Source organism: Micropterus dolomieu, linkage group LG23 (genome assembly GCF_021292245.1).
Source record: "Micropterus dolomieu isolate WLL.071019.BEF.003 ecotype Adirondacks linkage group LG23, ASM2129224v1, whole genome shotgun sequence".
NCBI classification, from domain to species: Eukaryota; Metazoa; Chordata; class Actinopteri; order Centrarchiformes; family Centrarchidae; genus Micropterus; species Micropterus dolomieu.
Window position 1 is genome coordinate 32,196,178 of NC_060172.1, and position 23,346 is coordinate 32,219,523.

General features: G+C 40.2%; 2 protein-coding genes across 8 annotated transcripts; both read right to left on the reverse strand.

Moving 5' to 3' along the window:
* Positions 1 to 10,219: 10,219 nt before the first annotated feature.
* zgc:153990 (uncharacterized protein LOC768125 homolog) lies at positions 10,220 to 13,627 on the reverse strand. 2 transcript variants are annotated; one of them, XM_046039766.1, is made up of 5 exons: positions 13,330 to 13,627; positions 12,419 to 12,620; positions 11,728 to 12,147; positions 11,441 to 11,491; positions 10,220 to 11,341 (listed from the first exon to the last, which is right to left on the reverse strand). In XM_046039766.1, the coding sequence occupies exons 2-5, from the start codon at positions 12,543 to 12,545 to the stop codon at positions 10,902 to 10,904; spliced, it is 1,038 nt and encodes a 345-aa protein (XP_045895722.1). In that variant the 5' UTR covers positions 12,546 to 12,620; positions 13,330 to 13,627; the 3' UTR covers positions 10,220 to 10,901. The 2 variants fall into 2 exon arrangements, with proteins under 2 accessions (XP_045895722.1, XP_045895723.1); XM_046039767.1 differs by lacking the exon at positions 13,330 to 13,627 and adding an exon at positions 12,888 to 13,278.
* Positions 13,628 to 14,988: 1,361 nt separating this feature from the next.
* Positions 14,989 to 22,006, reverse strand: capns1a (calpain, small subunit 1 a). 6 transcript variants are annotated; one of them, XM_046039781.1, is made up of 11 exons: positions 21,987 to 22,006; positions 20,693 to 20,750; positions 20,571 to 20,607; positions 20,391 to 20,483; positions 20,130 to 20,187; positions 19,930 to 19,994; positions 19,349 to 19,417; positions 18,688 to 18,766; positions 16,960 to 17,076; positions 16,789 to 16,847; positions 14,989 to 16,683 (listed from the first exon to the last, which is right to left on the reverse strand). In XM_046039781.1, the coding sequence occupies exons 2-11, from the start codon at positions 20,737 to 20,739 to the stop codon at positions 16,657 to 16,659; spliced, it is 651 nt and encodes a 216-aa protein (XP_045895737.1). In that variant the 5' UTR covers positions 20,740 to 20,750; positions 21,987 to 22,006; the 3' UTR covers positions 14,989 to 16,656. The 6 variants fall into 6 exon arrangements, with proteins under 6 accessions (XP_045895737.1, XP_045895733.1, XP_045895732.1 ...); XM_046039777.1 differs by lacking the exon at positions 21,987 to 22,006 and adding an exon at positions 21,802 to 21,939; XM_046039776.1 differs by lacking the exon at positions 21,987 to 22,006 and adding an exon at positions 21,671 to 21,797.
* Positions 22,007 to 23,346: the final 1,340 nt, after the last annotated feature.

The following is a 23,346-nucleotide window of genomic DNA, read 5'->3' on the forward strand; positions in this document are numbered from 1 at the left end:
TAGAAAGACATCATCCAAGAGAATATACAATTATATAGTCATTCAGATTTTGGGAAATGTGTAAAACAATGAGCGTGCCACGATATTTTCTAATTAAGGCCTCCTACATTTCATCATACATTAACAATTAACTTGAACACTTTAACAATTTGGGGCTTACATGGCATTGTTTAAAAACTTTTATTTTGCTTGCTTGCCTTCAAACTGAACAAAGATCAGAAGGAAGCGGGGAAGAATGGCGTATAGCTTTTCTTTCTCTACATCCAAGATCTATAATTACTCTGACGCGTGTGAGGTGACAAAGACTGGGCAGGTCCCGGGTAAAACCGTATTGTGCGTCTAGCGGCTATTCAGCCCTCTTCTGCTGTGCTCTTGAGCCTTGAGAAGGGGGGGAAAGAAGGGGGGAAATGTTGCTTGTGTGTGTGTGTGTGTGTGTGTGTGTGCGTGTGTGCGTGCAGAGTTTGGACTATCATGTTGCTTTTGTCTGGGCCTCATGCGAACAGCTGTATGTTAATCAACGGCACATGGTCGACCGTGTGGGGCTCCAAACCCATCTATTGTCTCCCCAAAGCGTCCACCCCCAGCACACGCACATAACCCGCTAACCCCTTATTGATTTAGGAAGGACTGCAGTCGGCCGTCGGTTCCAACACCTGTCGCTGGCAGGGATGTAGTGGATGGTAAACACACCTCAACTGTTATTTACACAGTAGAGCTGATCCATCCTCCAACACTGACATAAAACTGCATGACATAATTTAATAGAACAATAATCACTCTAGATTGAATTCTGCAGGAGGGGTTTTCAGAGCCTTAGGCTAAATGTCATTTAGCGGCAATGCTGATTTGTGTTTGGTTGTTTTCCTTACCGTGATCGTCGCCTGAAGGTGAGTTTAAACACGTTTGTATCCCAATACTGATGGTCATTAACGTCGACATTATACGTCAACACATAAACAATCACTAACTGATATAAAAAGCGAGATTATTTATGAAACGAGTCACTATGACTCCGGTGAACAAAATGTTTGAACAAACGGACATAAAGTCAAAAATAAAACGCCAACTTCATGAAAATTGTTTTAATCTCACGTGCGTTGGGTTATGTGTCTGTGTATGGTGATGGTAGGTTGGTGTGGGTGGGGGTCTATTGATATTATAATAAGAAAAGAGGACGCGTGCCTGAAGTGGCCCCCTGTATATCCTGGCACGCTTTCCAGCAGGACAACGAAGACAAAGGACAGGGGGGAACACACACTTGTTTGTGAAATGAGACGACTGAAGTGTTGTCAGATTTCTGAGGAGCCTTGTAGTTCTTGTGGTTAAACATGGTCATCTCACAAACCTGTATGTAGTGTGTTTTATACACTTGATTCAGATGATTACTGATTCCACCCCATTATGAACGTAAGTAATAAAGAAACTGCAAAACTCTCCTGCCAATATCTCTAAATAATATATTTAAAACACATCTGAATAAAGTGTTAGTAGATAAATGGTTATTACAGCCACTGAATAAATGAAGCAAGCAGGCACCAGCCCTGTGGTGCTGTGACATTTTTACCCCAGCAGAGTCAGATAATGGTAATTTCAAAAATTCTTATAAGGGAACAATGAAATCAAAATATGAATCTGTGATGTGAAAAGATAAAGGCCCCTCTCCTGCTCTTCCAAAAGAAATAATTACACTCCCTTTAGCAAAACACAAATAAATACCCACCACTGACAATAATTTCTGTACAGTCAGTGGTAATTGATCACACCTCTGTTCAAATTTCATGTTTTACACTTCTGTTTGAATATATGGCTAACACTATTTTAACACTTGTTTGAACAGTAATGTGTGTGTGTGTGTGTGTGTGTGTGTGTGTGTGTGTGTGTGTGTGTGTGTGTGTGTGTGTGTGTGTGTGTGGCTGGCCTATCTTCCTATACATTACATCATATCTCTTGCATCTTACAACCCTCATGTCACACACAGAAACACTCAGATGTATGTACAGTGTCCATCTACAGTACCTGCTGCATCTCTCCGTGGAAAAGGAAGTGTGTGTGTGTGTCTTTGTGTGAGGAGAGCAGATGGACAGTGTGCTCTCTCTGCTGTTGTCATCAGTATTACTTGCAGGAGTACGTGTGACATGAGTGTGCCACAGGCCATGGGAACCAAAGAGGAATCATGTCATCCCCCCACCGGACCTCCCATTAGTTTGAGTAGCCGGCATCTGCCCCATCTACAGCCCACAGCAGCTTGGAGATTCTTCTCCCCAAGGACACTTGGAGAAAGAGATGGGGAGCCGCTGCAAATCTGACCCATGTGGGCCCTCGGGGGAGAAGTCAGCCTGTTGTGGCCACTTCTGCAGCCCCAGCCTGCTGTCTGACTGTGGGACAATAGGAGGTGTGGAATGGGAGTCTGGTGGGCCGTGATGTTCTGTTTGTTTGTGTGTGTTTGTGTGTGTGTGTGTGTGTGTGTGTGTGTGTGTGTGTGTGTGTGTGTGTGTGTGTGTGTGTGTGTGTGTGTGTGTGCGTACGTGAGTGTACACACAGGCTCAAATTTATGCATATCATTTAGTTGATTGGTTGATCTCATTAAGATGTTGGATGCTGAGGTAATGTTGGGTACCAAAAAATGCACAGGGCCCCGCCACGTCCCCTTTGAGCAAATTTATGGGTTGAGTCAAAGCAATGTGAGGTATCTGGAGGTGCATTAGTAGGGTTAGGGTTAGGGTTTTTTCCTGTCTCTCTTGTTTACCATACTGATAAATCTTCTAATTGAAAAAACCCGCATTAATTCAAAATTTAGGCAAAATGTGTAGCCACACCTGGCAAGTAAAGGAGGCGTCTATTGGGACTAGGCTTTTAATTTAAGTTTTACGGTATATCTAGTTTTTAGTTACCTTAAATCAAGGATATGTTCTTGTGGTTGTGCCAACATCTAAAAGTCAGGCATATATTATAACAGTTGCACTTCAGTTGAACTTGTTTTGTTGTTTTACATTTTCTGATCACGTAGTATGATTTCCAAAGATTGCTATAAATATTTGTTATATTGAATCACTCTTGGTAAGATACTCTGAACACATAGCTGTGTTCCGAATTCTGTCAGTTCAGCTGGAGCACTTGCGTTGTATCTCTCATTTTAGTTTAAGTTAAGCTGTGAAATAAAAATTTAAAAATACTCTGGCATTAAAATACTTTGGCATTGAACATTTAACAGCTGTAAAAGACCAGAAACATAAAAGTGACAATAGGCATCATGCTGAATGGCTCCATTACATTGTTGGAGAATTCATACAGAGGCATTAACATGTGAGCAGCATTAAATTTGCAGCTGGTCAAGGTCACCGTCTCATCTACCAATCTAGATGTCCCCTATCCCAGGGCTCAGCACATTTATTAAAGCGGAACAAGGAAACCAAATGATTCAGCAAAAAGAACTGAATAATAATGGATTCACTTAAAAACCAGGGTAGCTTGTAACAATTAAGACAAAAGAAGCAAAAATGGACGCCACATCATATGATATGCTTCAAAAACAGTCTATGCCTGATGACTCGTGTGTGTGTGTGTGTGTGTGTGTGTGTGTGTGTGTGTGTGTGTGTGAGTGTGTGTGTGAGTGTGTGTGTGTGTGTGGTCACAGTACTGACATATGAATGCTCAAAACCCTGGAGTGCAGGCTTGGTGGACCCAGAGACTGCATAGGGCACTTTGTAAACATATTAATATAAAGTCTTTAGTTGTATGTGGAGCCCGACCGATATTATTATCGGCCAATATGAGCTATAATTGCATGTTTATAACAGCAGATATATGACTAATAAAAAAGAAACCTAGAGTCAGATCCTTCACTCATGTCATGGGTGTTGCATAGTTTGCCCACCAGAGGGTGACAAGCTGCAGCTCCCCTGTTAACTACACTGCCTCACGCTACGCTGCTGGACAGATGTAACAGACATGTACATTTATTACAAAGTTGTAGCAGTTCTAGCAGTTCTAGCAGTTCTAGCGAACGGTCCACATTTGTCTCTTATTCATCACTTCTAAATATTGTCTAAAATCACTTGACGTTACAGCAGCTAACGCTGCCCGTTGCTAAATTAGCCACAAAGCTAATGCCGTGTTTATCAGTGGAGGAGCACTAACATTAATGAGCCATTGAACTATAGTTTCTGACGTATTCTAAATATATCTGCGAGCCGCCTGTCTGCAGTTAGTCGCGTGTCTGAAATGATTAAACCAGAGCGAACATGTAAATAAACGTGAGCTGAACAAGAATCTAACATGGTTTGCTGTAGCTCCTCTTTTTGTGACATTGTAGATGTGAAACACTGTAGTCAGAGCCGTAACGGCTCTGGTTGCAGTTATAACATTAGTTAAATTAAATCTCAAAGTTTCAGGTCCTCGTTGTAGACATTCCTGTAGAATTAGATGCATTCAACAGCAGCCCACTGTATCCTAGACAGCATGAATTATACCGATGGTGGTTAAATGGTTTCACGTATCTTTGGTTCTGGTAAAGGGATGAACTAGATGTAAATGTGCTACATTGAAATTATGGCAGATTGTGTAAAGTGAAGTACACATGCTTATTCTCTCACTCTCTGTTTACAGACGGTTGAAGAAGTTGCACCTTCCAGAAGCAAATATTTATTGATGTGCAATTGTTTACATGTTCACTTTTTGAGACTGTAATCGATTTTTGTTATGATGTGGGGACAGAGTGGACCCAAACGCAACACTCGGGAGCAGGGGTTGACTGGAGAACCGGGGTAGAAGTGCTGTCAGAGATGAGGCTGATAACTGGCAGGTGTGGCAGGCAGAGGAGGTGGCTGACGAGGCACAGGTGCAGGTCGTTGGCTGGGCTCAGGAGCGGAGGGAGAGAGAGAGAGGGAGAGCACACGCAGGGGGAGAGGAGGAGACACAGGCAGGCAGGCCAAAACACAAGGGAAAAACAGAATCACAAGAAAGAAAGGAGAAACAGACTGGACACTCACCGTCAGCCGGGCTGCCACCACAACAGATTTTATTAACATAATCCATTTAAGAAAACGTTTTATAGCCCACTTACATACCAGCTTTCAATATCGGCCTGTTCTAAGTGTAGTTTATACAGTAAAGGGGTCTACTATCCAAATCATTGTTAAAATCTAAATATCGGCTCATAAATCGGCTCTTTTTCACTTTAATAACGGCATCGGCCCCCAAAAACCCATATGGGTCGGGCTCTAGTTCTATGTATAGGGGATGGTTGTAATACTTTTTAAAGAAGTGTTGCAACCCACCCCACCCCTGTCAGCCATTGTTTAGTAAGCTGTGTTAGCATAGTGGTTTGAAATTAGCAGTAGAAAACTGCATCATGTTCCGTCAGGCATGTTGCCAAAGGAACTACATTTCAGTGTAATATAAGTCATTCAGTTCAATTCAATTCAATTCAATTTTATTTAAATAGCGCCAAATCACAACAACAGTTATCTCACAGCGCTTTTCATAAAAGAGCAGCTCTAGACCATACTCTATGATGTTATTTAAAGAAGCCCAACAGTTGTATCTGCAGTAGCATAGAGACTAAACTAAATATAGTCTTGGTCAAAAAAAAAAAATTTCCTCAAAATATGTTTTGTCTCTATATGTTCTAAATGTGCATGTTTCCACTATTCCCCAATGCCTGATCGGGGAGGAAGTAGGTAAATACTAAAATTATCACATGACTCCTATTTTATCTTTAATTGGTGGAATTGATGTTGTTACAACTCTCCCTATGTTACAACCATACCTGGTCTCCCCTACATGACATCTGCGTGATCAGGTGTACCTGAGTGTGGCTTAGAGATTATGAAACTATCCACGGTGCAGAAGAGACTTGAAACCTCTGTTGTAAGTTGATGGATTGTGTAACATCTTAATCTGCAAAGTAACTAGCTGTTTAATAAATGTAGTTCAACAAACAGTACAATCTTTCTCTCCCTGTATATAGTGTAGATGTGTAAAGTAGCATAAAATAAAACAAATTAACTAAAGCCTCAGAATTCTACTTAAGTACAGTACTTGGGTAAATGTTCTTAGTTACATTCCACCACTGCAATAAAAATTACTGTATAAATACATTTTACTTGATGAAATATTAGGTCCAAACAATATGCCATATACAATACAATAGTCAAACACAAAAATTGAATTATTCAACCAACATTTTCAAATATACAACGTTATGAAGACTTATCTGTCTTTCATTCTGTATGAAGACATCTACTGGCACAGGCATAGTTCAGTTTTGTGTATCTTGTTCAATACACAACCTGTATGATGACAGGCGGCAGTCTGCATACAATGGATTTTTTGATCTTTGCTTGAACACTTTTTATCGTCTCTTCTCAATCAGTGCTAACATGGTTAACCCTTCCTATACATGTTGCTTATCTGAGTACATTATCCAATAGCCTAGATCATTATGCATATCAAGTCGATGTTTTATTTTGTGTAGGAACTTGACCTGTTAGCCGGAGCATCTCTGCAGTGCTACAGTCCTAATAATAATATTTCAAAAATGTTATCACGATAAAGATTTTCATATCTTTCGATATCGATAAGTATCAAAATCGTTATTTCTTTTTAGTTTAAAGGCTGATTTTTGCTCCTGAGTGGAAGTTGAAGAAACCTGATGGTTAATTGTGGTTTAAACTCTAAATTATGGTCAACACTAGATGCTAAACAGTGGATCACTTCACAAATCTGAGTTAGAACATGATTATAATATCTTTGTCAACAGATATGCACGAGTCAAATTAAGTAAAAGCTTTTTTCAGTCCCTTTTCCCCCACAAAATAAACATCCTAATAAAAAAAATAAGTCCTAATTTGTGTATGATTCAAGTTAATAAAGTCAAACATTGATTGAATATTTATTAAACATTTGTTACTGTTGTTGAAAAAAATTAGATTGCGACAATGTTATTGTTTTATTGTCCAGCTCTATGCAAAACAACAGATATGGTGAGGTGAATAAAACAGAACAGTTTGGCTTAGCAGCAGATGTATAATTACTATTTTGTCTGGGTACAAAGGGAGGCATGATAATTATGTAATCCCGCCCAAGCTGAGCGACAGATCTGCCTTCCCTCAACCCTACCTTTCCTCTCTGGCCCAGACTCTGTCCTGCAGCAGCTTCAGTGGCAGATGGGACATGAAAGAGGAAGCTGGGAGGAACGAGGGAGTGAGAACAGGTGGGGCTGAAAACTGGAGAAAAGGAAAGGGCACAGGGGTCAACTGGGGCAATAGAAAGGGGGAGGAAACGTACATATAGACTTGCAATGGAACAGATCAATTGATAGATTATTTTCCTTTCCATTGTGCCTCTCTAAATCGATGTTTCTTTTTGCCAGATGTCGACTAACTCTGTAGAAATGTGAAAATGGCTTTTGGAAAAAGATAAAAATTAGAGAGACATATAATGGCTGTATTGGCATTTTTGTAAAATATTTTATTAAAACAAAAAGCTCTACTATTTGCAATTGTTTTATGCTTGTTTGCTGTAATGTATATTATCTAAGCTACAGCCTTTTTTAATCCTTAACATTTGTTCTGCTGATGTAGCATTGGAAAACCACATGAAGGCAACGTCTCATGTGGTACCGTACAGAAATGCAGCCTATAAAGGAATTTAATAATTGAAATTTTTCAGGTATAGGTTTAGTGTAAATATTCACTTTCTAAGGAAAATAGACAAAGTCGTAAGAGAGGAGAGGGCAGTTACAATCGAGTAGAATACAGTTTTATAGGTACTCAAAGTGAATAGTGCCCTTTCAGAAAGGCTTAAGTCTCAGGTTTAAGGGCTCAGTAAAAAACTGAAGGTAATAGACCAGCTCACAATGTGAATACAGCTGCCTATTCAAGACCCCAGCCCCCCAGCCAGACACTAATGCTGCCCCCTGCCTTCCTGCTGTGGAGGAAGCCCCCACAGACTGTTGAACTCCTGCTGCATCCCGCCCTCCACCCCCCCCTCCTGCGGCACGCCGGGCTGGCCCTGGCAGCTGTTTAGCTAACTGAGGCAGAAGGGGCTGCAGGGGAACAATACAATTTGACTTAACTCAGTCGCTTTCTGTGTGTGTGTGTGTGTGTGTGTGTGTGTGTGTGTGTGTCAGTATTTTTCACAAGCATTTAATTAAGAATGTAGCTCCATAAATCAAGCAACCCCCCTCCTAAATTCCTAACACCCTTGACTATTACACCAATATAATTTACCAATTATAAAATTACAGAAATACCCCCATAAAATGTTCAATTTAACAGATTTGAATTTGACTTTCTTATAGTAATGTGTAGACCCGCTAGTTACAATGCTGTAGAGAGGACCTTACACAATTGCAAGTGTGTTAGCCAATAAAGTTATGAAAATAAAGATAGGATAGAACTAAAAAGAAACTTCCCATCTGTGAGAGGAGTTGTGGTTCTGGTTTTGACTCTCCAGGGTCTAGAGAAATGCTACTATATGAATGGAGCACTTCAACTATCTGGACTAAAATATACTTTTATTTATTATCATTTCTGGAAGTGAAAGTTGTTCAGGCCAATGCCATCAGCATGCTAAGGAGTATGGAGTGCAATAAATCCAAACCAAATAATGGTCCACACATGACCAAGCCAAACAATAGAACTAGACATAAATAACCAGACTGTAACTTGCACGTTGTTGCAAAATGTCCTTCAAATGACAGTAAGAAGGACACTGGGTGCAAACAATGTCCTTCTTACTCTCATCAGCAGTTTCTGGAGCATCCTCAAACATAAGGTCAGGAAATACATATGCCTACAAGTAACAACAATGTTAAATAACTTTATCTTGTGAATAAAAGACCAGCCAACCACTAATTATATTACTATTAATGAGTTGTTACGACATGACCCATATATAGTGATGTATGTAGTTTTAGCTGTAAAGCTGCCACTTTTTTGCAGCAACAAAAATCACACACACTATGCAAAAACTGCTCCCTGTCATTCCCAATTTTAATATGAAAAAGTGATGATGAAATGTGCAACAAGCCAGGGACATTCAAAAGGTGTTATCATGCCACCCGTAAGAAAAAGCTTTTGATTGTATATAGTATTATAGCAAAATACATTGCAGAGAACAACACACTCTGGACGTGGTTACATCTTGTGTCTCAGTTCCCCGTCTGCACAGTCTCAAGACAGACTGTGCAGCAGAGCCCCCTACTGCAATTTCTATGAACTTTTTGGCAAATTTGGCTGGACATCTATGCCTGTTGGATCCATTACTCCACCTGACCACAGTGTCAAGATGTGTTTCACGAAAGAATGATTAAAGATACTGCATGTGATGTGATTTTATGTTTTGTTATGCCAAAACATCCCATCAAAAGACAAAAACCAATGTCAGTCCATCTCTCGATGCTTTCTGACTTCCCTCCATTGTCTATGGAACTCAGCCCCAGGCCCATTCCTTCCTACTGAAAATTTGAAAAATGGATCACAAATAAATACTTTCATTTTAAAAAGGTAAGTTCCTAAGTCAGCTGAGCACTGTAGGTGTTAGAAAGTGTTACTTAAAAGAGGAGGAAATTCTTTTGGTGATACTTTGGTGAATACTTACAGTGAGTATTTACAGTTCATTATGAAGAAACATGTCACCCAGTGCAACAGTGTGGTTCACTGATGTATTTTAATAGATTTTGAACACCGGTGGAGCTCCATGGCAGAGTAAGAAGATATATTAGTGTTTGTATACACAGATAGTACTTGTTTTGATGGATTGATTTTTGGTTTTTCATTATATTGCTCAGCTTCATTCTTTTGTGTCTGTGTAATTTTTATTGCACATTTTCTGTTAGTATGGATGTAGGCCACCCTACACCAGAAAGCCTATACAATGCAAAACAGCTAAAGCCTCACTTATAAGTCTGAAAGTAAAATCTGAGCACAAACCTCCCTCGTAAATAAGGGTCAGGTGGTTTGTTTTTTACACTTTTAACCATGACTGCTGTTTTAAGGTCTACTGGACAGACTGAAGCAGTTCATATTTTTAAAATGTACCATTTTCAGTGAAGTCAGATAATTTTATCAGCAATACATCAAGAAATGGGCTTAAACCAATAAAGCACCAGACAGTCAGCCCCTGAATCCAGATGGATCTACACAGTCTGATCACTGGATGAGTGTCCACAAGAGCGCTTTGCAGGCTCACAGCTAGGAAAATGACTTCTCTTCCGTTTAAATACGAGGGGTTTATTCCATATTTGAAAGAAATTATTGAAACTTTCATATTCAAGTGTTCATGTTTGCAGTGTAAAAAACAAAATCAGACAATCACATATTATTCAGTTACAGGTATTTTCAAAGTATCTAACACACCATGTTTAGCTTTCAGACGTATAGACCATATAATGGTCAGGTGCAGAAATCCACTCACCATTACAGTACATGTGATAATCCTCCAGACACTGATCCAACTACATCTTATACACAGACACACAAATGGATTTGACAGACTTCAAAATTAAAGACTCATTCTTTGCATGTCAACAATAAAAGAATGTAAAGGCTTTAAATGTGGTGTATGCTTAATAAAAAAAATGTATTACAACACAAGTGGTAGGAATCTCACTTCAGTAGCAAAAAAATAAAATTAAAACAAAAACCCTCCATGTGTTCTTTCTTTACCGCTAACATTATTTTCTCAATCAACTTTCATGTAACCCACAGACAGCAATTCCGTCAATACAATGTTTCTACGAATGCATTTTTAAAATATAACCACAGAAAATCTGTTGAGTACTATCAAAAAGTACAGTAACCAGCGGTGGAGTCCAAAGGAACTTAAAGGTTCCTGCACCTGAAGGCCATGTATGTAGTCAGTGATACAACTTAACATCTCTTTCTGACACTTTGTTGCTATAATGCTGGCCGTCCATTCAGTTTGTCATGCATTAGTGCAATGGCTCCACCTGTGAAGTCTCTAAGAACCTGCACCGTCTCCCGCTGGAGCAGCAGAGACTCACGCACGAACTCCTGCTGAGTCTCTGCCAGCTGCTGCACAGACTCAGATAGAAGCTCTAGGGAGCGTGAAACCGTCTCCAGCAGATTGTTGGTGGTGTGCTGCTCCTGAAGGCTCAGCGATGCATTATGTAGCATGCTGTCTCTCGTGTTCTGTGGTGGCTGGCCGGGCGTGGGAAGCGTGGCCGTTGACGTTGAAGGTCCGGAGGACGTCTGAGTTTGTCCTTGTTTCTGGATGCCGTTGTTTCCTAGGTGATCTTCTGTTTTTGCCGCATGAGTGGAAGGAAGCACGTCATCCCTTTGGTCATCGTCTGAGTCTCCAAATGCACCTTCAGCATCTTCAGAGTCAAAGAAAAAGGCTCATCAGTGTTTTCTTATCACCAAAACATGTTGCAAAAAGTTCTTTCTTAATTTGTACCCAAATCTTAACAATTCACCTTCTGCTGCAGGTACTTCATACTGCACATCAAATGCAGGTTGCGAGTCCCCTGTAACATTAAAAGCATTTAATAACACAATTTGCACGCAAAAGTGAGTCACCCATGTGTCACAGATTTATACACTGTAAGCAAAATGTGAGTACGGTAGTTACAATAATTTGAGAGGAAGGTGGCATGGAAATGTTGTGTAGACGTATAGACTTCACTGATGTTTAGACTAAAGGTGAAACAAAGGTGAGTAAATACTGACAACATTTGGATTAACTATTCCTTTAAGCACTCACTCATTGAGTAGGAGGTTGGTGGGGGCATCGTCGCCATGTCCAGCCCACCGTTAGGAGAACTCTGCATTCCAATCATATCCTCCTCTTCCATTTCTTCCTCCTCCTCTGGCACATCGTCGTCATCTCCAAGTGGGCCAAAATCACCCGTGCTCTGGTCTTCCTCATCCATCTCCAGAATCTGGAGCACGATTTTCTCTGTCTGATTAAGGTCTCTGGAAAGACGTGAGTTGAGGCCCCTGTTGGGCACTGTCCCTGACCGCATGGCTCCCACTTTCCGCTTGGTGTCACACTTTAGATCGGACCATTTCTTGATGACCTCAATGACCTCGCGTTGGCACTCCCCAATCTCATTGACACGTGCAGTAATCTCTGCCCATGTGCGCTTCTTCATGTCTGTTGGCACACCACGATTGAATTTGCCTTTGGGGGGGGGGGGAAACAAAATGGCCTTAAGCACTTGTCATTGTGTTAGTGACCAGGCTACATTCAACATTTTATTATTCACACATTCACTGTAATTCTAGTATACCCTTGTATGCCCAGATCATCGGGTTTCCTCTGCTTAGCTTTGTTTATTAACCAGCTCCTGTGCAATCATTCGTTAACCCAGACAGAAAACCTCAAAGTAATCTCTTCATTTAGAAGGTGAAGGAGAGCATTCTGATAGGGATAAGCACTTGTAGACACATACCCACAACCACCATACGATGCTTCCTCACTTCATCCAACAGTATGTGGACTTCACTGAAAGAGAAACGAGCTTTTCTTTTCTTGAAGCGAGTAACACTGTCTTGGTTGTAGTATATTGGTGAAGACATCCTCCACACACAGTGTCAATAGGTATCCAGCTGCTTTGTAATCTCGGCTGTGCTTCAACTTCTCCAGCTGTCGGTCTGGGGGTGTTAACAGTTAAAAGAACACACGAGTGTTAATGGTATATCGGCTTCTGTGTCATTAAGCGATATTCACTAATGAGATTAAGGGCTCTACACAAAAAAGTTGACTTGATTAGGGCTATTATGTAAGTTAGTATCAGTGATAACGTTACACTCGTTCAGGCTCAACCAGCCGAGCAATGACCGTGTTACACATCTGGTTGGTTGATCAGTTAAATAGATGATGAATGATTGTCATCAACATTTTAACTGTAACGTACTTACATGCATGTGTCTAAGTTAACTGTTCTCACATCACAGCAAGGAAATAGAGCAGGTTTAGCGTTATGATAACAATGTCAGTGCAGAGAGTGAATGAACAATGGACGTCGATGTCGCTTTACACACGCGACAGCCTAACGTTAGTTAGCTAGCTATATTTAGAGCACGTAGCTAAAGTCAAATGATACCTTTACTTACATTGCCCTGACTATTTTAACGACTAACATCTAAAATTTCCTCATACAGTGTAACATATACTTAGTTAGCTAGTTTAGGTCTAATGTTACACAACAGCACACACTAGGTTAGCCCTCTTTGCAGCAAGACAACGTTAGCTAATGCTACGTTAGAGTCGCAAATGGCTAATGAAGCACTTAGTTCATGTGACCTCACTTCTTGAGGTATACCCTAATTGCAAAACTAGCTAATGAGATGGTGAACATACCCCCAAATCAAAGAAGTTGGGATTTGGTCCAGAAACGTAATGATAAACTTCCTTATCGACAAGATAGCTATTGTCAAGCTAGCCAGTCTGAAGCTAACGCTACACAAAATATGTCCGGTTAACGTTAGTCACGGTTAGTGCTAGCTAGCTAACTAAGTTACAACATCTGGCTAAAGCATTGTCCACTGACATTATCATATTAATATGACAATAGTACACGACTTTTAAGTATTTCTTTCACTTATAACAATAACCACGATTAATCTAGTGATTTCGCTGATTACGTTGCTTCGTTTTATTTCTCATCTTTCCCGTTGTTACAATGTGCTTTTATTTTGAAGGAGCATGCCCTTTTCCTGGTATCGTAGGCTGACTTGACTCAAGACCAGTGAGACCAACGCGCGCGCACACACGCACGCACGCAGACACACGGAGAAAATCAGCTCAGGAACGCACGTTCATGTGGTGTGTCTGTTTTTGATCCGGTGGCTCCCTCACTCGTTTGCTCTTATTTCACGATGAAGTGGGCGTTGGTGTCACTTACTGTATTTACAGTGAGTATGCAAAATCTATGTGTAAAAGGTGTAAAATAGAAAAACAATACTTTATTTGAATGCGTCGTCAGTCGAGGGCACTGTTGCCTCATTTTGACGATTTTCATAGTGCAGAAGAAGAGAGGGAGCAGCTGTTGTGTTTTCACTACAACGTTAACACAATGTTATTGTTTACATATTTAAAGCTGTAGGATACTTTTCCATGTTTATGCTACCTTGTAGGTCTACAACGTGCTTTAGCAATACTGTGTTTCAATCATATGGTCATGTCATGCCAATAAAGCGTCTTTGAATTGAATCAAAAGAGAGAGAGATAAAGCTGGCTGCTGAATTCCCAAAATCTGCAACAGGGAGCCCGCGGCCTCCACATTCCTTGGGCCGTCTTTCCAGTCATGCTTTATTACTTTAAGAATCTTCTTGTTAAAATGATATAATTTAAAGAAAATGTAAACATTAAATGTCCAGTGTTCCCCATGCAGCCTATGTGATTTAGTAGTTTTGAAGCATCAGAGGCACCTTTTAACCACCACTTGGAGCTGCATTCATTTGCAAAATCTTGCCTGTAACTCCATATTTGGGCAAAGGTTATTTGTGTCTTTTACAGAAAAAGCTGATTGCCAAAATGCAGTGAGACTGAATGGTATGTTATGTATGAGTTTCATATAGAGATTACTCTTGGGGATCTAATATAATGTACTGAGCATGTGTTCACAAAAAAAAATAATTTACAAATTTAATTTACACTAAATTGTATTTCTCCAATACCATACGGTGATGAAAATGCAATGGCTTTTTGTCCAGTTTTTAGAGGTTGTTTGTAAAAAGACCAACAACTAATAGAATAAGACATATGGTAAAGTATCATAGCATGCATTGCGTCCTGTCTGTCTAAAATATGCCAAGTTGTACTTCATGGTTTTAACCATTTGTTATGAGTCATGTTTCTTAAAATTCATATTGTGATCCAGTATGATGCAAAGATATTTAAAATCAGTGACAATTGCCAATCCATATGGTTTAGAAGTAGATCCCAGTTCAGCCTATGAGAGAATCCATTAGTCACACAGCAACAAATGTTAGCAGAGCATCAAGAACAAGACCGACATATTAAACATACCCTTTTTATTCCAAATATGGCACAGGTTATTTATTTTACCAAGCATTTTCATTAACAGCTTAATGACTGTGGCTACACCTACATGGTTAAAAACCCATCTTTACTCAGCTGCATGCATTAGTGGCATACACGTGTTATATAATATCATACTGCATTACGGCATTATCTGGTACAGGCATTTTGAAATACACGGTGATAAATAAAGTGATCAGTGAGCTGAGACAGAGAATGCTTTGGCCAAGTTGCACTACCAGTATTAAACATTAAATGTCAAAATATTTGCCAGTCCAAACTACCCCTTCACACACACATTAACAAACTGCTATTAGGTCACTTGACAGTACATTTGGTATTTCAGATATTTTTTGTATTTTGGCCTTTTAGTGGCTATAGAAAGCTCTGGGATTGCTGACCGCTATGCATATACAATAACAGTGCAACTCTGATGCAAAATAATGGAGTGTACAAATCATTAGACAGTGATCTGATTACATTATGCAAACAACTACCTTAATGTTCTTTAAGCTGCAACCAAAATGGTGAACGGTCTCACAAGAATCTCCAGTCAGTGGACTTGGGGCTGGTTTAACAAAGACACAAATATGATTGACAGTCTCTGCAAGGACATGGTCCACACACACGTTCATCAATTTTACCCAAATTAGACCTATTTGTTTTGTTGGACCTGTTAGGGTGGGACCACCCACGTGTTTTCAGTTAGCTCTCTGCTCAGGTTAAAGTTAGGGGGAGCTTTTGTGAGAATGTGTGTACTTACAGTAATGGTAAAGGTGTACGTTGTCCCGCTCCTACAGGTGTTACCAAAAAAAATAAAATGCAGACTGATGGAGTTGTCAGTCAAGCAGTCTAAACACATCCATACAGTTCTGAGAAATACACTTAGGCAAAATAGGTGGGAACAAACCAAACCAAAACATGTCCAACCACGCTACAGCTTGACACTGTTACCTGATGTAACCTCCAACAGAAAACAAAGAGATGAGTGAAGTATGCTTTCCTGTTTTCAAACACAGTTGTCAGATGGTATGCATGTTCCTAAGTAAGCCTGGGGTTAAAGTGTCAGGCTTTCTTTCTGTTAAACTGTCAAACATCCTCATTTTAGCATAAAACTAACCGTAAAACCCATCTCCACGGACCCCTCTAACATACAATATTTGTGAAACCAGCCCTAGTCACATAAGAATGGGAGCTTTTTGCTTTCACATGAGGTTTTTTCACAAATTCCAGAGTGTAAAGCATCTGAATGTTGGCTTTTCTCCTCTTGTGCCATTTTGACTTGTGGACATGAGGCAGGTCAAAATCAAATGCCAAACAAGCGGACCAAATGACACCAATTCAACATACGATCACCTTTATAATGTGGCTACACACTTGTCCAGAGCATTCAGTGGCATTCATTTTTGATCCTCATCTATTGGTGTGGTTGTGAGTGCAGGTTTGTGCTTTTACAGTATCAATTCTGTCTTGCAAGTATTATGGAACAATCCCAAAACACTTTCCATTAACATTATAAATAAACCTGCACCGACAAATGGGTTTGCAAATTAACAAGTTGTAGGGATGGTTGAGAAAATATTTAGTGCTGTGTGGACTAACAGAGTGGTTCTGTATAACAAGCAGGAGAGACATCCTCTGGACTCAAGAGTACATGGTCAACTGAAGCCACTGAAAAGACAAGAGCAGAGGAGATGTTTTATGTAAAAAATAAATAAATAAAAAACTGTTCCTTTCAACTAAATCAAATGCTTTTACAATAACAGATCAGTTTACCTCCTGACAATTGACTTTGATTGTCCCATTGTTATCCTTATCCAGGGTTTTGAAGGCACCTGAATCAGAACAGAAGTTAAGCCCACAACTCCTCCAGTTTACCAGTCAGTCATTGTTATTACACAGGCAAAGCTGCTAAATCAATAAATAAATCCATCTTTCAAAACTTACGGCACATGGCATCCAGCCTCACAAGGCAGCCAATGTAATTGTCAAAATCCATGTTCCCATTTTCATCACTGTATCTGCGAATTATCATCTGGAACAGCTGGTCATTGAGGGGGAAGCCTGGGGAAGAGATGATATTAAACAGCAAGTATACAAAGCATACACGTTACGATTGGGTAGGATTCCGGTTTTGCCAGTAGAAGCTTGCACCCATCTGATTTTATGCAAAGCAACTCAACTGGCATTTGTCATTTTGAGATTTTCTTGCCATTTAAAAAAGAAGACAGGAATTTAAAACTGTAGTAGTAAAATACAGCTGGGTTCAAGAAATGTAACAACCACCTCACTAATAGTTAAAACAAACATAAAAAATTGTTAAATGTTAATTTATAACGTAATGTTGACTGAACGCAAAAGGTGGAACTCGTGGAAGTGCAGCGCCCGGACAGTCTGCGGCCTGCACATAACAGAGGTCAGTGTTCCCCCTGTATTCAGCACACCACCGCTGCAGAATGAATAACCACCCCACTAACATGTCTCTCCTCGCACACTGTGCGAGCATGGTGACACTCAAAGCTCGGCTAGCTCCCTGCTTATCCTGTGTGAGTGGCCGAACGAATGAGAGAGAGCGAGCAGCAGAACATAACGGTAAAAGAAAAATATTAGCAGTAAATTTCAGTCTGGTAGTAAATGTGCGGTGTAGGTCACAATGTCTCTGTTAATAGCGGTCGTCTTATGTGCACATGTTCACTCGCACAGACTTTGCTCGGTACGTTAAGAGTCATGGACCAGGTAAAGCCAAAGTAGACACCAGAGTGCAATTGTTGTGATGTTGTCATCGCCAATAGAAGATGGCATCGTCCATCAGCCCAACCCTAATCAATATGCATCGCTAATCGTTGTATAATCGCATTGCAGTCCTCTGAATTGTAATCTTATCATATCATGACGTGCCTAGAGATTCCCAGCCCTATTAAATATAACCCAGTCCCTGACAACCGTCATGTCACTGCTTATCACATCTATTTGCTATGTTAGCAGGGTAGCTAGCCAACTGTCAACGTAGCAGACTGAAAGGTAAGTAAGAAGCCTTGTTTTGATCCACTCCTGTTAATCCTGTAAAAGTTACTGTATTCCACTGTTAATACAATATCAACACTTCCTGTATTCATTTTCAAATTAAAAGCCATCTAGCGTCTCAGTGGACAGAAACCCATCAAATCTTAACATGTCCTCATCAACACAAACATATATAAATAACTGGTGTGATAGTCAAATCATTAACCCTTAACATAGCAGCTCAAAGATGAGGCTTTCTAAAGAGCTCAGAAAAATTTGACTGGATGTCTTTTTGTGTCAAGGTGTCAATATTTAACTAGCGTTCATTAGCCATACGTGACAATCCAGTTATGCCAGCAGAAGCTAAGCTAAACCTAACCTTACAAATTCCACATTTTATAGATTTATAATGGTAAAATGATCATATGTACATACATAACTACATGTCGATTTCTAGCTTATGAAACAACTATCCAAATTCAATATTTTCTATGGTTCAAACATGCCCGGCCACATGACCCTTTTGTAAGTTCTTACTGCATCCATGACTATTGCTTTACCTGTTTTACCTGTACTGGCTGTTATAACTGGAGTTACTAAACTTTTGTTTTTCCTCCATCTTTTCAGTGGCTGTGCGTACATTTAAAACAACAGAAATAAAATAAATCTCACCAGCAGCTGTGAAAGCTTTGGGCAGCTCATCTGCACTGATGACACCGGAGTTATCAGCGTCATAGGCTTTGTAGACTCCCTATGACAATGACAACAATGAAAATAATGTATTTAAAGCATTTATACTTTGTGAAAGTTTCATAGTCTGCTCATTCAGAATCTAGAAAGAGAACAAAATCTCTAACAACCTACATAGCTGCCAATATCAACGTAACAACTATGAGAGAAATAACTTCAAAAATGAAAACTAAAATGATAAATAATCTTTTAAGTTTGGTACTAGTAAGCTTAATTCAACAAGCACCAAACACATGTGTCACATCACAGTGTAAGTTGTTTCCAAGACTCATCTGACAGGAAATTAAATTACCTGTTCCACATTTAGCCAATTTAATAATGTGTGCCCTTCAGTATGCACAGTATACAGATTTATATCTAAGTAAAACATGGCGGTTAATCAAATTAAGTAGGTGTTTGGGCACATTGTACATTCAAATCAAAGTCATTCATAACATCACTACAGAGCTGATACTAGATGTCTTTTAAGCTACCGTTTCTTCTGTGTTCACTGTTACTGGATCCGATTAAGACTAGCCACAGGAATGTCACTGCCCAGCACAGAAACACGTGTGTAAGACATGTGTAGACCTGCTGTACTTGCCTGCCATTTCTTTATATTGTCCCAGAGGTGTTTGAATTCATGAAAGCCGAGTTTTCCAGTACTGTCACTCTAAAACAACATTAAGGAGAACAAGTGCTCTTTGTCGGCTCCAGCTTGAATAAACAGTTGTATTATTTGTGTATTTACCCAAGGTGTTGTTTTTTTTTTTTTACATGCCTTCCTCATTCATGTAGTAAAAAAAAGTCACAGTAGGGAATGAATATCAACATTTTGTCTGACTTGAACACTGCAGTTGGGGTTTACACCACAAATGACATGGATCACATAACTCCAATTTAGCTACCTTTACACTGTTTTCTAGTTAATTGTGCAATTAATATTCATCTCTAATAAACACAATAAATCTTACAATGCCCTGTTCACACAAGTCAGGCATAATCTTTTATCTTTCCGCAGCCTTAATGAGCTGTGGGTGTGAGAGCGTCTGGTGAAGCAACACGTTCCTTTATAGCCAAATGTTGATTTATTTGTTCTGTTCTGTGTATTTTTACAGTACTGTCACTGTCAGCTTCATATTGTCACTGAGAACACATTAAGCCTATTACTGATAGAAAGGATACATCCATGACTGCTACCATGCTCCTGCAAGACTCAATGCTGAAGCCATCCGTCTTCAGGTCTCCACCTGAAATACAAGAAAAACAATCAATTCACCATTTCTTTTAAAAACACTAAAATGTGTAAATACTGTAAAAAGACTGAATCACAACTGAAGAGTTAGAGATATACTCTAATCATGACACACACAAACATGTCTTACGCTTCGCAATGATTCTGTTTAGGATGTTCATCAGCTCAGTTGGGCTCACTTCCATGTCCTGTATGAGACATGTTTAACAGTGTAAGGAGCAGCAGAAATGTGTACAGACACCCAACTGTATGGTGTAACATCACAGACAATGGAGAAACATTCTTTGAACAGTTAAAAACACCCTTAAGTACTAGTGGAATAGAATATACATATTATATAGTGTGGTTACTGCAGAAAAACAATAGAGAAGTACATAGACATAGCACTCACATCTCCAGCGAGTTGCTGGAAGACTCTGCGGAACTGTTTCTCCTCTTCGCTCTCATGCTGCTCTGCAAACTGAACTGGCCTGCGTGGTGGAGGCTGCAGGACAGAGTCTCAGCATTAGAATCCAGAGGTGGGGGAACAGTGATGGTCAGATAGAGTGGTAATGTAATGACTGTTACTCACTGGGGCAGATGGCGTAAACTGGGCTGGATCGATGTTGCTACAAAGACAGGATCAGAAATTAAGAGACACGTTAAGCCGCAAACCACCTTTTTTGGCCTAGCTAGCTTTGTGGTGATTCTCACCTGACAACATCAATGATGCCACTGATAAATTGTTTGGCAAAAAACATCTTCACGTCAACTGTGAATGCAAAATGCAACATACGTTAGGCAAAAGACAGACACCTAAAACCAGTCCAGATTCTTGGAAATGCTCCTTCAGTAACTATGGGATCCACCGTCTGACAATGTGTTTCAGTTGCCTGGTTCTGTGAAAAGGTATGTCTCAGAAAAAAATTGATAGAAATATAATTGGACAATTAACAATACAAATCTAAAAGCACGAGTAGATGCCATACACAAATAAACCTAATATACACTGACAATGCAATGGCAATGTCAACTATTACAAACATGTAACTTAATGGTTTAAACATCGTTCACTATTATATATTCATGCTATATTAACCGGTGTGGGGTAAGTTAATGCAGTCAGAAGCTAGCTAACGTTACAGCAGCACTGGCTGAGCTTGTTTTCAAAGTTAAGAGTCGAGTGAGCAGGACACCCACTAGCCCCTCACAAAATGTTTCCCGTTATGGAAAAATAATCCATTGCCGCACCCAGATTGCGCAAAACAGAGCTGATTTAAAAGGTTGTCTTAGTGCATCACACTTTTATAGTAATATCTTTGAACTTTAAAAAGCAAACTAGTGTGTGAAATGTGGGCATTTCAAAGTTGAAAGGGTAAGTTAAGTTAATGTACTCTAAACTCGCAGGAGAAGATCGAGCTAACGCGTTCGAAGATTAGCATTATGTCAGGTTAGCTTGTGGCATTAACCCTATCAACTGCGACTGTCTAATGCCGCTGAAACACTGTGTAACGTTAAATCATGCAACCTCTTCATAGTACGGAGTTAAGCCTGGTCGTTAACAGTTACTGAAGATGGCATAATTATGAAGTATCTTGCATAACTAACTTTAGCATTAAGTTAGCTAAGCAGTTAACGTTAACTTCCGTGGATGTTTAACGTTACGTCAAATCCTGCCAATCTCGGAATTACCGTTATTACTACCAATCTAATCCTTCATCGGTTTGATGATAAACACTGTTCATCTTTTACGTTACCGTAAGAACACAGCACTTTTAAAGTAGAAGGCAGAATATCTGACTGAGTTCGTGAGTTCCACTAACCTCAGCTGGCAGGAAGATTTGTCAACACGCCCCAAATAACGCTGCACAGAGGAACTGCGACGCAAGAGGAGCTCTCGGTTTCTGCAGTTATTTCCGGTTTTGATTCGGGGTTCAGTAAAGGAGGACTTTGGTAAAGATTATTGGTTCGATATGATGCGATACACTTAACTAATTCTGTTTATTACCTGGTGTCTGTTTAAGAAAGGCTTTCAACTCATAAATGTCAACCGTTTTCAGATTTAGACTTGCGTAGTGTGATGTTGTTCAGGGGATGTTTTACGAAAAATGTTTAAACGATGCAATTGTATTTTGTTGTTATTGAAAACAAACATTATTTGCCGTTCAGGACGTCTCATCAAATTATGCTGAACATTTTTGACCGACATTTCACGTAGCAGTGCAGAAACGTACACGACAGTATTTCCCGGAAAGGCGATTTTCTCTTTACAGTTATATTATCTTTGTTGCATTTCGCTTTTCCTCTTTTAATTCTGTTTTAAAAATTTAGTTATTATTGCACGTTGTGCGAATTCAGTTAAAGCATGTTCTTGCCACCAGCTGACGTGAAATGTGAACCTGGGAAGCTGTTTTATAAAATGTAGCCTACTGTACTTACCTTTATTGTTTAGATAGAAGTGTTGTTAGATGTTTCCAATGTGTAAATAGACTATGTCTTCCTGTGAAAATGCTTTGGGTTTTTTGCCCCCCTGAGTATACACTTCCAAAACATGTTTGATGACAACGTTTTAAACACACGAAAGTGGTAGATTTACTACAGGCCTTCAAACGACTACAATTAAACACTTTTAAGATTTACTCAAAGTGGGTTTTCCCTTTTAGCCAACAGAAGCTGTAGGTCAAGATAGGACTGTGTGCTCAGTGAACATAGCTAAACAGGATGCAGTATATGAACATCTAGAAAAGTGGTTGTTTTATTCCATGATAACAGTTGTCTGATAGTGTTATGGTTGCTGGACAGAGAAGACCCAAAAGCAACGCCCAGGTGAAAGACGATTTATTGAGGGAAAAAGGGGTGGAGGAAGTGGAGGTGAGGGAGAGGTGGATGCCGGGGGAACACGGGCACGGGGGACCGAGGAGCAAATAGGGCAGAGGGGACTGAGGTTGAGGGGCCGAGGAAGAGAGGAGGACTGACCGGGGGGTTGGTGGAGGAGTGTGGTGGCAGGCTGACTGTGAGGCACGAGGGGGAGTCCGGGAGGGTGCCGTGGAAGATGCCCGAGGGGAAAGGGCAGGCAGGCAAGCCCAGCTGACTAGACGAAGGATGGAGGTGAGTGGACCTGGGGAAAGACAGACAGGATTAGTAACAGAGATGTGGCACCAGGTCAGGAGCAACGACAATGAAGCAGCGATTGTATGGAGAACCGGGGTTGATATACTGGCAGGGATGGAGTTGATTGTAGCATGTGTGGCAGGCAGAGGAGGTGGCTGACGAGGTGCAGGTGTGGGTCTTCAGCTGGGCTCAGGAGCGGAGAGAGAGAGGGAGAACACAAGCAAGGGGAGCAGAGGAGACAGACAGGCAGGCAGGCC

What these genes read in the sequence shown, in the direction of transcription:
- capns1a (XM_046039781.1), bottom strand. Translation starts at nt 20,739, where the DNA reads ATGTTTTTTGCCAAACAATTTATCAGTGGCATCATTGATGTTGTCAG. An exon ending in TCCAGCAACTCGCTGGAGAT is followed by an intron (nt 20,188 to 20,390) that starts GTGAGTGCTATG and finishes TGTCTCATACAG; the next exon opens with GACATGGAAGTGAGCCCAAC. An exon ending in TCAAAGTCAATTGTCAGGAG is followed by an intron (nt 16,684 to 16,788) that starts GTAAACTGATCT and finishes TTGTCTTTTCAG; the next exon opens with TGGCTTCAGTTGACCATGTA.
- zgc:153990 (XM_046039766.1), bottom strand. Translation starts at nt 12,545, where the DNA reads ATGTCTTCACCAATATACTACAACCAAGACAGTGTTACTCGCTTCAAG. An exon ending in GCATCGTATGGTGGTTGTGG is followed by an intron (nt 12,148 to 12,418) that starts GTATGTGTCTAC and finishes CCCCCCCCAAAG; the next exon opens with GCAAATTCAATCGTGGTGTG. An exon ending in TGAAGTACCTGCAGCAGAAG is followed by an intron (nt 11,342 to 11,440) that starts GTGAATTGTTAA and finishes TTGACTCTGAAG; the next exon opens with ATGCTGAAGGTGCATTTGGA.